Below are 14,285 nucleotides of genomic sequence, written 5' to 3'. Positions count from 1 at the left end.
AGTGGCTAGTAAGTTTGGAAAACCACTATAGCCGCAGTGGCTGGTGAGCAAAAAAGTCAAAGTCAGGCCTTGATTGCTTTGTTTCTAACATGTTGTGCAACAAGTTTGTATTGCATTGTTTTACACTGTCCAGCTGTAACATCCAACACATCCACAAGCAGAAGTGCCAGAGATCTCAGACATGATTGAAAGCGGTCATTTGCACAAATTTGTGCAAACGTCCTCAGTATATTTTGAATTAGAGTTTAAATAAAACGAAGAAAGGAGAATCATTTGCACACATGAACTGACACAAATGCTCACTGAACCCTCCATAATAAGCGTTTGCACGGGTGACAGTGGCTTCACTCATCTCACACCCTCATTTTAGCCGAAAGACAAAGAGTAAAAAAAAAACTAGAAAGAGCTTTGTTTGATAGAACAAAAGTCGTCTCTCGAAATTATGAAAATGCACAAAAAAGGGAGTTCCCTTGTCTTCCAATGCACCATCAATCATTCCCAATTCTCAGTGTCCAATCCAATGCAATCTATGGGCATTTGAGAGTGGAGATGTCAGTCAAAATGCCTGTGCTGTTCATGTGTCACTTGAAGAGTAATTGCTCTGCCTGTCTGTTACTGCATGAATTATATTCTCTCGGAAAACTTTTAAATATCAACAAACAAACAAACAAACAAACAAACGAAAAGCCCACCTTGTTACACACCATCTGCAACAACGTGGAAATAGCCAGACACGGCGCAAGTCCGGGGGGGAGGCCATCCGTCCGCCCGCTCGCCTGCCTTTGGCCGAGTGTCACACGGCCCATTGAGAGGATTTATGCTTGTGTACTTTATTTTGTTTTGTATAAACAACGGCGCTACGCAGTACCTTTATCGGCCGCGGCGCGTTCTGATTATTCCTCCCTAAAGTCCTCCCATCTGTCCCCGATTCTGTAGCCCGAGCCTCTTTCAGAGGCCTGACAGGGAGTAGCGCTGGAAAAAAGTAAACTGGTAGGGGGCCCTCATTTCACACCAACCCTCGATTGTGCCCTTCCGAAGCAAAGCACTCTTCTATAGCTTTTTGATAGGCTTTCAATCCCAGCCCCACTGACAAGGTTTTCTTTAGGAGGAGTAGGAGTTGTGGCTTTTTTTGGCTCTGGGGTAGGGGGGCTTACCGCAGAGACTTAAGCGAGAGCAGAGGTGATTTCTTCGGGGAGGGGGGCCGCCGGTGGAAAGGAAAAACTGCAGCAGATGGGGCTGATTGTGCTCCCTACGCAAATTAAGGAGAGAGACATCTGCAGCCGCAACATACTGGTGGTCCGAGGCAATTAAGGCAGGGGTACGAGGCAAGGGGGGGAGCGCAGGACAGAGGAAAAGACAGTCCTGCCTGCCGGTGCATAGAGATGAAGTCAGGCTCACATTACAATGAGCCGGGCTACAATAGAGGGAGCCGTCCAAGTGGAGATGGGGGGGACGAGCGGGGGGTTGAAGATTAATGTACGGAGAAGCCGGCAACAACACTTTGTGCAGCCAAAATAAGAGGTGGGGCCTTCGGGGCTGAATTGAGCCCGAGTTATAAAGTGTGTCCTTTTCTGCTGTCTTCCCTATTCGAGGCCTGAGGTCATTTACAGAGGTGACAGCTTAGACGTGCACTGTTGTGGATTTAATGTGGAGCGTTTTCCCCCATTTTTCTCCCCACCCGTCCCCCTTCAGCTCTGGAGAGGTGACGTGACAAAGCGGGGTCATCCCCGGGATTAGACCCCTTTAACGTTGCCTTTATTTATCGACTGGGTGCTGAGGGGGAAATTCGGGGCCGAGGGAAGAATGCCGCCATGGTGTTTACAGGCTCATCCCTCCAGGGATATGTGTGCAACAATGCTGTCCCCATGCAGATTTGCATAATTCAGGCACATCTAAACAGGCTCAAGTTGTTTTAAATAACTGGGGCAACTAACAGGATGCAATTGTTTTGTGGGGGACGTTCTGGATAACTATAGACAAATCGGACTCTCATTAGTGCGAACGCACGTCGCAGGTGCACTGACGCTTTTTCAAGGTCACAGTAGTGAACAAATTCACTTGTTTGATTGTTAAGGGACAGTCAAACTATGCTTTAAGCACGCGGAATTTCTTTAGACACGGTCACGGGCATGATGTGACATCACACTCTTTTTGAAATGCGTAAATTCAACATCAATTCAAAATGTAAAAATATACAATCTACTCCACTTTCCTGTAAGGCTGCAAACCTGCAGCTTTGTGTTCTTTTAAAGGATTAGTTCACTTCAGAATTAAAATGTCCTGATAATTTACTCACCCCCATGTCATCCAAGATGGTCATGTCTTTCTTTCTGCAGTCGAAAAGAAAAGGTTTTTGAGGATTTTCAGGATTTTTCTCCATACAGTAGACCTCACTGGGGTTCAACAGGTTGAAGGAACAAATGTCAGTTTCAGTGCAGCTTCAAAGAGCTCTACGTGATCCCAGACGAGGAATAAGGGTCTTATCTAGAGAAACGATCATTCATTTTCTAACAAAATAAAAATGTATATACTTTTTAACCACAAATGCTCATCTTGCACTGCTCTGCGATGCAGCACACATTATTATGTTATCATGTTGGAAAGGTCATGCGCAGGCGGAAGTACTGCGGTAGGGCGAAAAACTCATTTTCTCCTCCAAATTCAAAATAATCCGACATCGTTGTTTTACCCTTTTTTTGTAAAGGCCATTTGACTTAGTATTTGCACGTTTGCTTTGTAAACACTTGCTTGGTACTTCCGCCTATGTCACGTGTGACCTTTCCAACATGATTACGTAATGTGTGGCGCATCGCATCGCAGTGCAAAATGAACATTTGTGGTTAAAAAGTATATAATTTTTTTTTTTTTTTTTTTAGAAAATGACCTATTGTTTCACTAGATAAGACTCTTATTCCTCATCTGGGATCACGTAGAGCTCTTTGAAGCTGCACTGAAACTGACACAAGTCTACTATATGGAGAAAAATCCTGGAATGTTTTTTTCAGAAAACATAATTTCTTTTCAACTGAAGAAAGAAAGACATAAACATCTTGGATGTCATGGGGGTGAGTAAATTATCAGGACATTTTAATTCTGAAGTGAACTAATCCTTTAATTCAGCTAAAAGCTCACGTCGTGATGTATCGATCAGATTTCAGTAAACTTTTTTCTTTGCGTGAGCTTGCGTTTCCAGACTCTAGCATTCGAATGTAAAGTTTAGAGTGACCGCCCATTTATGCATGATTTATTTACTGCAGTATTGTTTTGAAAAGAAAAAAACTGAAAGAAAAGTAAAAAGTATATGGAAAATTATCTTTAAAATCATGTGAAATGTTTAGTCAGTATAGCCTAATACAAGATTCATCTCATCCCCCATGTGTACAACTCACTTTAACCTGCTCTCAGAATTCAATCATTATGTCTGACTGTCACTACTGTATTTCTACAATGGCATCGGTAACTGAAATCAGTCAAATAAGTTTAAGAAGCCTTCTGAGGGTCTCACTTTACATTAGGTGGCCTTAACTATTAAAATTAATCATTTGATACAATGCACTTCTTGTGCACATACATGTTTTTACTTGTATTTTTAAAAATACCTGCGTGTAATTACATTTATAATTACACTGTTGACCCATCCCTTACACCTTAACCCACCCTTATACCTACCCATACCACCAAACCTGTCCGTAACTCTACCCGTATCCACCTCAATAGCAGCAAAAGTGTTTTGCAATACAATATAAACAGGAAAAGTAGATTGTACTTATTTTTTATGTAAGTACATAGAAGTTAAAGCCACCTAATATAAAGTTGGACCCTTTCGAGTTGCTGCTATCAAATTGTTTTAATAATCTGGCAGTTTAATGAGGAATTGTGCTGCTTAATATTTTTTATTTTGAACATTGATAATGTTTCTTAAAGGGTTAGTTCACCCAAAAACTAAAATTCTGTCATTTATTACTCACCCTCATGTCGTTCCACACCCGTAAGACCTTCGTTCATTTTCAGAACACAAATCAAGATATTTTTGATAAAATCCGATGGCTCAGTGAGGCCTGCAATGCCAGCAAGATCATTAACACTTTCAATGCCAAAGCTACTAAAGACATATTTAAAACCGTTCATGTGACTACAGTGGTTCAACCTGTTATGAAGCGACGAGAATACTTTTTGTGTGCCAAAAAAAACAACTTTATTAAACAATATCTTGTGATGGGCGATTTCAAAACACTGAAGCATCGAAGCTTCACAAATCTTTTGTTTCGAATCAGTGTTTCGGAGCGCGTATCAAACCGCCAAACGAAGGTCTTACGGGTGTGGAACGACATGACTGTGAGTAATTAATGACAGACTTTTCATTTTCAGGAGAACTAACCCTTTAAGCACCAAAACAGCATATTAGAATGATTTCTGAAGGCTCAGATGACACTGAAGACTGGAGTAATGATGCTGAAAATGACGCCGCATTGAAAATCTGAGATTCAAAATTTCATTTAAACTTGGAATTCTTTCAATTAAACTTTTAACTCAAACTGTTATGCTGATGATATAATTCGTAATAAAACATTTCACATTACGTTAGCAAAATGCAGAACAGAAGCATTTCCACTAGTGCTCTCAGACATCATTTGTGTTACTAGCATTTTGTGTCGCCCCAAAATCAGACCGACTGTACTCCAGGGTCATAATTAACGAGTGTTAAGGGTTTGGTTTGTGACCATCTAATTCAAATCCTAATTGCCAGGCCAAAGGACAACTATAATGGCGGTTATCCGAGAGGCTCCCTCGTCTTTGAAGAAATGCTACTCAGACAAAAGTCCCAATTACACCCAATTGTCATGGGGCTCGGAAACAGGCAGCGCCTCCTCGAGACTGAAACGAAATCCTGGTCTGCGGTAAGCCTGCGGTTTCTTCACCTTTTTGTAGTTTCTATCTCTCCATTGGGTCAGACACCCCGAGTGTGAGGCTTTCTCCAAAAACACTGTTAAATGGGTGTGGAGTCCCCCTTCAGATTCACACTGAAGGAGTCTGCTTTCAAAGACACACTAGAGGATCCTTTTGAAGAGCGAGCAGCCCGAGGTTACTCATCCATGGACTCAATGAATCCTTTCAGAGTGGGGTACTCATACACAGACAGACTCAACAATAAGTGTTTGCTCACAAGAGGGTGCCCAGTGCAAGAAGACCGAGCCGTGTCATCACTCCACAACTGTCCATCATCTCAAGGTGATTCAACAGCCCAAAATTTGAGACTGGTGAAGCATTCGAATGATGCATTTTCCTCAGTTGATTCATAGAGTTATTAACGTTGCACCGAACAGAGCATGCAAACATGATTTTTTTTTTCCCCTTTGCTCACATGAGCATTAGATTGACAATCTTCACAACAAATCCTCATATAATCAGCTTTTTTAGTACAGAAAGAAGTACATTGGAACAAAGGCTCACTAAGGATCTTCTATACTCCAACATTGTTCGGCTTGTGGCCTGAACAGCTTGCGTACAACTTCATGATTTAGAGCTTTTTTTTTTGTCCCCTTATACTCGATGAAGGACTAAAACCCTGAGGATATTTTTCCTCCTGCTTTTGGAGGAGCTGATGTTTCTTATAATTGTTCACTGAAGTGAATCAGCCACCACAAAACACTGCAGCACATTGAGAGCACTAGCAGAGGGCACAAGGAAGGTGACGAATTGGCAGTGAGAATGAACTTAATCCCCTAAGCTCTTGTTGGGGCTTGTCTTTGCTGTCCCTTCTTCCCTAGAAAAGACCCCAAACTTACAAAGCAACTCAAACAAGAGCTCCCACTCTGAGCCTGCTGAATGCTCACAGAGAAAAAAAAAAAAACTCGTACATATCTGTGTGTTCGGCCAACTGTATGGGGAAAGAGCTTGCAGCTGCAATTCTTTCTGTCAAAATTGGGAATTGGTAACATTAGAAAACCAATGCCAGAAAAATTGTGAAAACTAAATATGTAAGTATTTCAATGAATACATGGAGTTTTTGCATCTTCAACGTGTGTAAAAGGTGCCTAGTCTTTAGATGTAACAGCAAATGTTGATCATCAACATCACAAAGACTTTTCCAGCTTTCGGACATGTTTAAATATAGCTGAGAACCCTGATTTGTGGCATTTTGTTACTTTATAGCAGATATTAGAAATTAAACTAGACATTTATACAACTAAAGAAAGATTTATACAGATTTTTACAATTAAAATAAAATAAAAAAAATATTAAATAATACAATTAAAATGTTTATGTGTTATAAAATTTAATTAAATTAAAAAATACAATTAATGTTTTTTATTTTTAATTTTATAAAATAAAAATTAAATAATACAATTAAAATATTTTTATTTTATTTTTTAAATAAAATAATAAAAAAAAATAAAAATAAATAATAAAAACAATTAATAAAATAAAATAAAAAAATAAAATAAAATAAAATAAAATAAAATAAAATAAAATAAAATAAAATAAAATAAAATAAAATAAAATAAAATAAAATAAAATAGTAACAGGGTTGCATTTAACCTAAATTAAAGGTTAGTTTGGGACCAAATGCTGGTTCCAACTAAAATAGTTTATTAAAAATATCAAATAGTTCTCATAACAAAAACACATGATGTGTGCTTCTGCTTAAAAATATAACAATAACAGGTCATGGAAAGTGCTTCACATTGCCAAATCTGGGTCAAGCGTTTGATTTATAGAGCCACATTCAAATACCACAAAGATTGTATTTTCCATGACATTTAATTGTTAGTATTCTCATAAAAGACTTCAGTGTCTTAAAACTTAATACAAACCCAGCTTCAACTTCTGGTCCTCACAATTTTTTTTTTTTAGGAGTCTCTCATTTCCTAAAAACATCCATACACTTCTCATTTATCATGAGAGGGAACAATTGAATGCTACCAATTAAAATGATATTTGACTGATTTGGACATAAAGAGAGAGATTATCTGACAGGAAATGAGAGGCATCCCCTTTATGACAAGGTTACTTCAGAGGTGTCCAGTTAAAAGCCTGGATAATAAGATTACTCTTAAAGTCAAATCTCCCCAGAAGACACTTTTGATTGACTGATCCTCAGCCGGGCCTGCATGCTTGCTGTCATAACCAAAAATAACCAGTTTTTACTGAAAACTGCTTCCTTTACCACATCTGAAGACACAAGTCAATACCTCTACCCTGAATACATTACGGTACTAATTAATTTGAACATGATATTACTTGATATTAATGCCTCTGCATGTATTTTTACACACAAGGATTGAGTATAAACCAGCGAAGATGTCAGTGGCTAAAAATATTTATATTTAAACTAAATATATTAAAAATTTCAAAGTACATATGAACAAAATTAATCAATGCACGGACACTTTTTATGCTATAAACTATAAAGTATGTGTTGAATATTAAAATTCTATACACCAGTAAGCTGTACAGTAGTGCTTCATGTCTACTTGACAAAAACTAATATATACATTAAATGAACACACACACAAAAAATACTAAAATACAAATAACAAAAACTCAAGAGTAAGAACAGATTTATTTTGTTATGAGACTTTATAGAACTGTACATGCCTTTAATAAATGCCTGTAAAGAGAAGTGAAAATGCTGTGGATTGTCAGGTCATCATGTGCTGTATCTATACTGCCCTCTACTGTTCCAGTCAAAAACCTTCCTTCTGATAATGTTCCTTCACTGTCTCCAAACACTGAGAAATATTTGAAAATGCTTCAAATAGACTATATAAATAAATTAATAAATATAATAAACTGTATACATAGAAAAAGGTCTGGTCAAAGTCCCAGTAGAACTGAAATGCATCAATACAGTAGTCATTTAATCAGTCTGCAGTCCAAAAATATTCACTTTCAAATGAAAATTAGCCCAAGATTTACTCACCCTCAAGCCATCCTAGGTGTATATGACTTTCTTCTTTCTGATGAACACAATCTGAGGTATATTAATACATATCCTGACGCATCCGAGCTTTGTAATGGCAGTGAACCAATGAGTATGAGCTGAAGAAAGTGCATCCATCCATCATAAATGTACTCCACATGGCTCCGGGGGTTAATAAAGACCTTCTGAAGTGATGCATTTGTGTAAGAAAAATATCCATATTTAACAATTTATGAAGTATTTTGTTAATTCCACCAGATCGCCTTCCCTATTCAACTTATGGAAAAAGTGTAACTGACACGATGCCAGTTACGTTTTGTTTGTATTAAATATGGCTATTATTTTTTTTTACACAAACACAGGCCTTTATTAACCCCCAGGAGCCATGAGGAGTACATGTTTATGATGGATGGATGGATGTGGATGGAGACACTTTCTTCAGCTCATACTCATTGGTTCACTGCCATTATAAAGCTCGGATGCGTCAGGACTTTTATTAATATATCTCGGATTGTGTTCATCAGAAAGAAAATCATACACACCTAGGATGGATTGAGGGTGAGTAAAGCTTGGGGTAATTTTCATTTGAAAGTGAACTAATCCTTCAATGTAAATGTTTTCCTCTGATTATGTATTGCAGATCACAGATGCTCCACTTTACATGCATTACGATTCAATTCATATGCCAAGAAATGTATTTTAAAAAAGTTACTAAATGTAATTTTATCTTTAGGTACAAATAAGACAACAATAAAATATAATAATAATGATAAAAAAAATGTTGAGAGGTCAGTTTTAGTGTAACAAGTCAACAAATGCACATGCATTACAGATTTAACCAATTTATACAAAACAATTAAAGCACAGATTCACAGACTGAAATCCAGTGACTGCTTTGGCACAATACTTCATTTTACGGATGGGTTTAATACTGGATTTTTGCTGGCCGGTTTCAAACAGATACATGTGGCAATTTCAAGTTCCAAAGCAAAATGCTCTTGGGATTTGTCTAGTCTGTAAGATCAGGTGAGGCTCTCAGTCAGTAGTGTGCTGCTCTTCAGACTCTGGTTTCTTACAGAACATAGTGGAGAGTTCCTGTAACAGCAGTTCCTGTTGAGGGCTACACGATCTGTGCGACCTGTGCCTACCTGGGACGTGCAGAGAGTCCTCTTGGCTCAGGGTGTCTAGAGATTGACCAGAGGATGACAGAGAGTGCACTGGGTTAGACCCAACCATGCGATCCAGGGAGGCGGCCTTCCTCTGTCCCAGGCTGATGGGCCGTGCGGGCACCTCCTGTGTCTCTGCATGAGCACTCGACAGGAAACTAGTTTCCAAAGATTTGAGCACCTGCAGACCAAAGTCGCCCACCTCCTCGTACAAAGGCTCAGGGCTTTCAATGCGCTCCTCGAACGAGTCGTGCTGCATCTTCATGGGCTGCAGGAAAAAGAAGACGATGGAAAGGCATACAGAGAGGTCAAAAACATATCTGCAGTAGATTCACACAACAACACTTAACTGCACTGAGCTCAGTTATTAAACCAATAACAACACATTACAGTTACTTTACCACAGTTAAAAAACACTATACAAATGAGTTTCATTTATTTTAAAACAACACCAACAAAAGAGCATAATATTTAATGATATTATATTAACATATGCACCTTAATAATAATAATAACAATTATTATTATATCATTTTAAAATATAACTTATTTTTATATAACATATTTTTAGTATTTTTAGTATACTATTTTTAAGCTTTTTTATATTATTATATTTTCATAATATAGTGAATATATTATTTTATGATCCTTATAATATCACTATATATATATATATATATATATATATATATATATATATATATATATATATAGTGATATTATAAGGATCATTCATATATATATTTATATATATTATGTTATGACTTTACATTTTTTATATATATATTAAATGACCCATAATATTATATTGTGACTTTATATTTCACAACAATACTACTACTACTACTACTACTAATAATAATAATAATAATAATAATAATAATAATAATAGTTAATAACAATAGTTGTTGTTGTTTTATATACTGCTACTAGTATATTGTGTTGTTTATTATTATTATTATTTTATAATTTTAATAAATTACTTTGTGTTTATTATTTTTATTGTAGTTTTTGGTTTTTTTATATGATATTACATTTTCACTGTTTTAAATTATTGTCTTAATTTTGTATTTTTATTATACCATTAAGCTTTTTTATATTATTATTTTTTTCATAATATAGTGAATATACTATTATATGAACCATATAATATATTATTGTTATTATTATTATTATTATTATTATTATTATACCATGACATTCAATTTTTTAATATATTAAATGAGAAATAATATTATATTATGAATATTATAATATAATATTACACAATACTACTACTACTATTAATAATAACAATAATAATAATAATAATTATTATTATATATTATTATTATTATTGTTATTGTTATTATATTACATTTGTTTTTAATTATATGGCATTACATGTTTTAATGACTTTAAATTAACCATAAAAAATAGTGATGAGCATTTAAATATTACACATTATTATTACTATTATTACAATAGTTATTTTTAATTTATACTATAACTATTGTAAATAAACAAATAATTAATACAATTTTTAATATCTGCTATTTTACAACAGTGTTGAATGTATAGCTCATCCAAACAGACCAAACTTTAAAGCTATACATTCATTAAAATACAAGTAAGCTTATGAGCTTGTGTCCTTGTTCACACAAAATGTGTAAGTCCAACGCGAATCATTCTCTTGAACTACATCTTAAACCGAACCCACTCGTGACTATTATGTCATGAAAATACCTAATCTGCCAGATATCTGGTTAGATGATCTACCATTATGCGAACAAAAGAAGTATTTGTGGTGAGCGGGACATGCACAGAAAGGGATTCGCCCCTCAACAATGTTCAAAACAAATTACTTCCTTTTCTGAGTTTAAACTTTTGTCTCAGTATCAGAGCAACAACATCCAGATAATTGCCGAATACATGGAGGACAAAAGCATGAAGCCAGCAGACAATTTGCTTGCGAAAGCTTTTGGGCTGGGACACACCAGAGGCTGCAGCATTTCTACCAAAACTCCCTGCCCTCCCTCAAGGCTACAGTTGCAGAACAATGCAGTAGAAGCATTCTTCCTCCAAATGCATCCTGTCATATCAGGAAACCCTGGTTCCCAACAGGAATGAGGGGGAAGGAGCAAAGAAGTCAAAGGGAATTCCTCAATTAAGTATAGGCTGTTTTGTAAAGCGCACTCCTAAACTTTTGAACACTAAAGGTCATTTGATACTTTTCAAACCTCCTACTTTTACATTTTGACCAGCCAGTGTAATCGGAGTAATTGTGACAAACTGTATTGCAACAAACTTGTATGAAAAGGTGTGAAATCTGAACATTAAAAGTATTCTTACATAAACTGCATTGGATTCGTCTGCAGATAAAAAGAAATACTTACAAAGAACATTGAGAGCGCTCTTCTCGTATGAAGCTTTCTCTGCAAAAATGCACAAAGACAAAAAAAAGCTAAATCTCAAAGCAAAGAACAAGCAAGCGTCACATGCACCGAATCACTAGAGGACGCTGTTGTGTTCTACCAGAGTCTGATTGGCGGAGAGCATGGTGGAGTTGGTGTTGCTCTCCTCTCCTCTGATGGGCACTAGCGGCATGGTGCCAAACTTCTGCTTGGAAATGTCCGAGGATGAGTGCCGTCTCATCACAGGTGGACGCAGATCATCATTCTGAGGGTGGACGTTAATGTTAATTTATGACTTTGAAATGTCAATGAACGTTCAGTTTAAAATGTGCTGTACCTGTGCTTTTAGTAAATTGGTCATCCAGTCCCATAATTCAGTTTCACTGGAACAGCTAAGGTATCTGTGAGGTCAAGGAGAGTGATTATTGTTCACCGTGTAGATATAAATAGACACTTTCTATGAAGCTTATAGCAGTGGTTCTCAACTGGTTTGGCCATGGGATCCACGTTTTCCTAAGGTCCGCAACCCAAATTTTTGGGAATTTGAACCATTTCTCAAAAATGGTTGACACACACACACACACACACACACACACACACACACACATCCTTGTTTATACTACTTTGTGGGGTCCAATTGAGGGATTTATGACGTTGTGGTGTCCTTTAGTCAGACCCCACAAAGACAACATCTTAAAAATCACATATAAGAATGTTTGACAAACTTCCCTACACTATACCTAAACCTACCCATCACAGGAGCCTAACGTAATTCTAACATTTATATATATATATATATATATATATATATATATATATATATATATATATATATATATATATACACACACTACCGCTCAAAAGTATGGGATCGGGATTCGTCTGCTCAACAAGGGTGCATTTATTTAATTAAAAATACAGTAAAACAGTAATATTGTGAAATATTATTACAATTTAAAATGACTGTTTTCTATTTGAAAATATTTGAAAATGTAATTTATTCTTGTGTTGGCAAAGCTGAATTTTCAGCATCGTTAATCCAGTGTTCAGTGTCACATGATCCTTCAGAAATCATTCTAATATGTCCATTTGCTGCTCAAGAAACATTTAATGTGTACAATTGTACAAAATATTTGTGTACAATTTTTTTTTTTTCAGGATTATTTGATGAATAGAAAGTTCAAAAGAACAGTTTATTTGAAATCTAATCTTTTGTAACATTTTAAATGTCTTTACTTCCACTTACTTTTGATTGATTTAATGCATCCTTGCTGAATAAAAGTATTCATTTCTTTAATTTCTTTTCAAAAAAATAAAAATTCTTACTGACCCCAAACTTTTGAACGGTAGTGTAAAATGTTACAAAAGCTTTGTATTTTAGATAAATGCTGTTCTTTTGAACTTTCTATTCATCAAGGAATCCTGAAAAAAAAGTACACGACTGTTTTCAACATTGATAATAATAACAAATATTTCTTGAGCAGCAGATCAGCATATTAGAATGATTTCTGAAGGATCATGTGACACTGAAGACTGGAGTAACGATGCTGAAAATTCAGCTTTGCCAACACAAGAATAAATTACTTTGTAAAAAATAAAAAATAAAAATAAATAAATATATATATATATATATATATATATATGAAGAATGTTAAAACATTTCAATTTCATGACTTACTAATTGACAATGTAACTATGACGTTGCATGCTCGTAATTTCATTTGCTCTTATAAACTGTATAATGTGGTGATATACAGCGTGTGGCTCTGCATTTGCACACGAGCACAGTAGTATATAGTCTGACAGGACAGAAAAGTTTGTTTTTCTGAGGTGAGAGACTTTTTATTACATAAAAAGTTACGTAAATAGCATTAGAATAATGACATTGACATATAGTTTTACAACATCTCTTCTGACCGCAGACACTGAATCAGAATCTCAGGCAACCTTGACAACACGTGACGTTCTACTTGGAGCTGTTCACGTCCTCCGAAATGCTTTTTACTAGTCGGAATCTCGTAATTACGGTAATTATGACTTGGCATGAATGCACCTTTAAACTGCGTCTGACGGGAAAGTCAACAGCTTTCATAAAGTCTTGCATCAGAAAAACATTTACGTTTGTTGTTGTTGTTTCTTTGACTACACACTCCACAACCCACTCAAAATGGTCTTGTGACCCACCGGTTGAGAAACACTGGCCTATAGTAAAGGTATTCCGAATGCTTTTAAATGTATTCACATATGTCCTGTAATACACATTACTGTTCTATTTTTGCATAAATAATTGCAATCACTATTACAATACATTATAATATTTACTTATTTAAAGTCATACCTTTAAAGTGAATAATGCATGAACGCTTATACATATACACGTTATAACATAAATTTGTAAGTAAACCTTGTGTTTGCATTATAAACACTACAAACAAATATAACTGTGAGATATTAAGCTAGGGCTAATATATAAATCCTCCTGATCACATCACTACTCATCAGATAAAACATTTTTATTATTTAAAAACATCTTACCAACCCCAAACTTTAAATGTTAATGTATATATTTTTATTAATATTTTTGAATGCTTTTTTTAAAACAGTCATATTCAAAAAATGTTATTATATATTAAAACAACTTTCTACTTTAATATATTTAATGAAATGTAATTTATTCCTGTGATGGAAAGGATTATTTGATAAATAGAAAGTTCAAAAGAACAGCCTTTATTTGTAATAGATATATTTTGCAACATTATAAATGTCTCATTAATTTCTTACTAAAATATTACCAGCCCAGAA

General features: G+C 35.4%; 1 protein-coding gene across 3 annotated transcripts in view; it reads right to left on the bottom strand.

Moving 5' to 3' along the window:
- Nucleotides 1-7,571: 7,571 nt before the first annotated feature.
- The window catches only part of arap3 (ArfGAP with RhoGAP domain, ankyrin repeat and PH domain 3), a 44,656-nt gene continuing 37,942 nt past the window's right edge, over nucleotides 7,572-14,285 (bottom strand). For 2 of the 3 annotated variants that reach the window (XM_067385524.1, XM_067385532.1), the window contains exons 31-34: nucleotides 11,821-11,884; nucleotides 11,605-11,748; nucleotides 11,466-11,504; nucleotides 7,572-9,358 (exon numbers count right to left, since the gene is read on the bottom strand). In XM_067385524.1, the coding sequence (XP_067241625.1) occupies nucleotides 8,960-9,358; nucleotides 11,466-11,504; nucleotides 11,605-11,748; nucleotides 11,821-11,884 (646 nt within the window). In that variant the 3' untranslated portion in view covers nucleotides 7,572-8,959. The remainder of the gene's footprint in view (nucleotides 9,359-11,465; nucleotides 11,505-11,604; nucleotides 11,749-11,820; nucleotides 11,885-14,285) is intronic. The other variant, XM_067385539.1, reaches the window with a different exon arrangement.

This window comes from Chanodichthys erythropterus, chromosome 1 (genome assembly GCF_024489055.1).
Source record: "Chanodichthys erythropterus isolate Z2021 chromosome 1, ASM2448905v1, whole genome shotgun sequence".
NCBI classification, from domain to species: Eukaryota; Metazoa; Chordata; class Actinopteri; order Cypriniformes; family Xenocyprididae; genus Chanodichthys; species Chanodichthys erythropterus.
The sequence above is the reverse complement of the archived record's forward strand: the minus strand, read 5'-3'. Positions and strand labels throughout refer to the sequence as shown.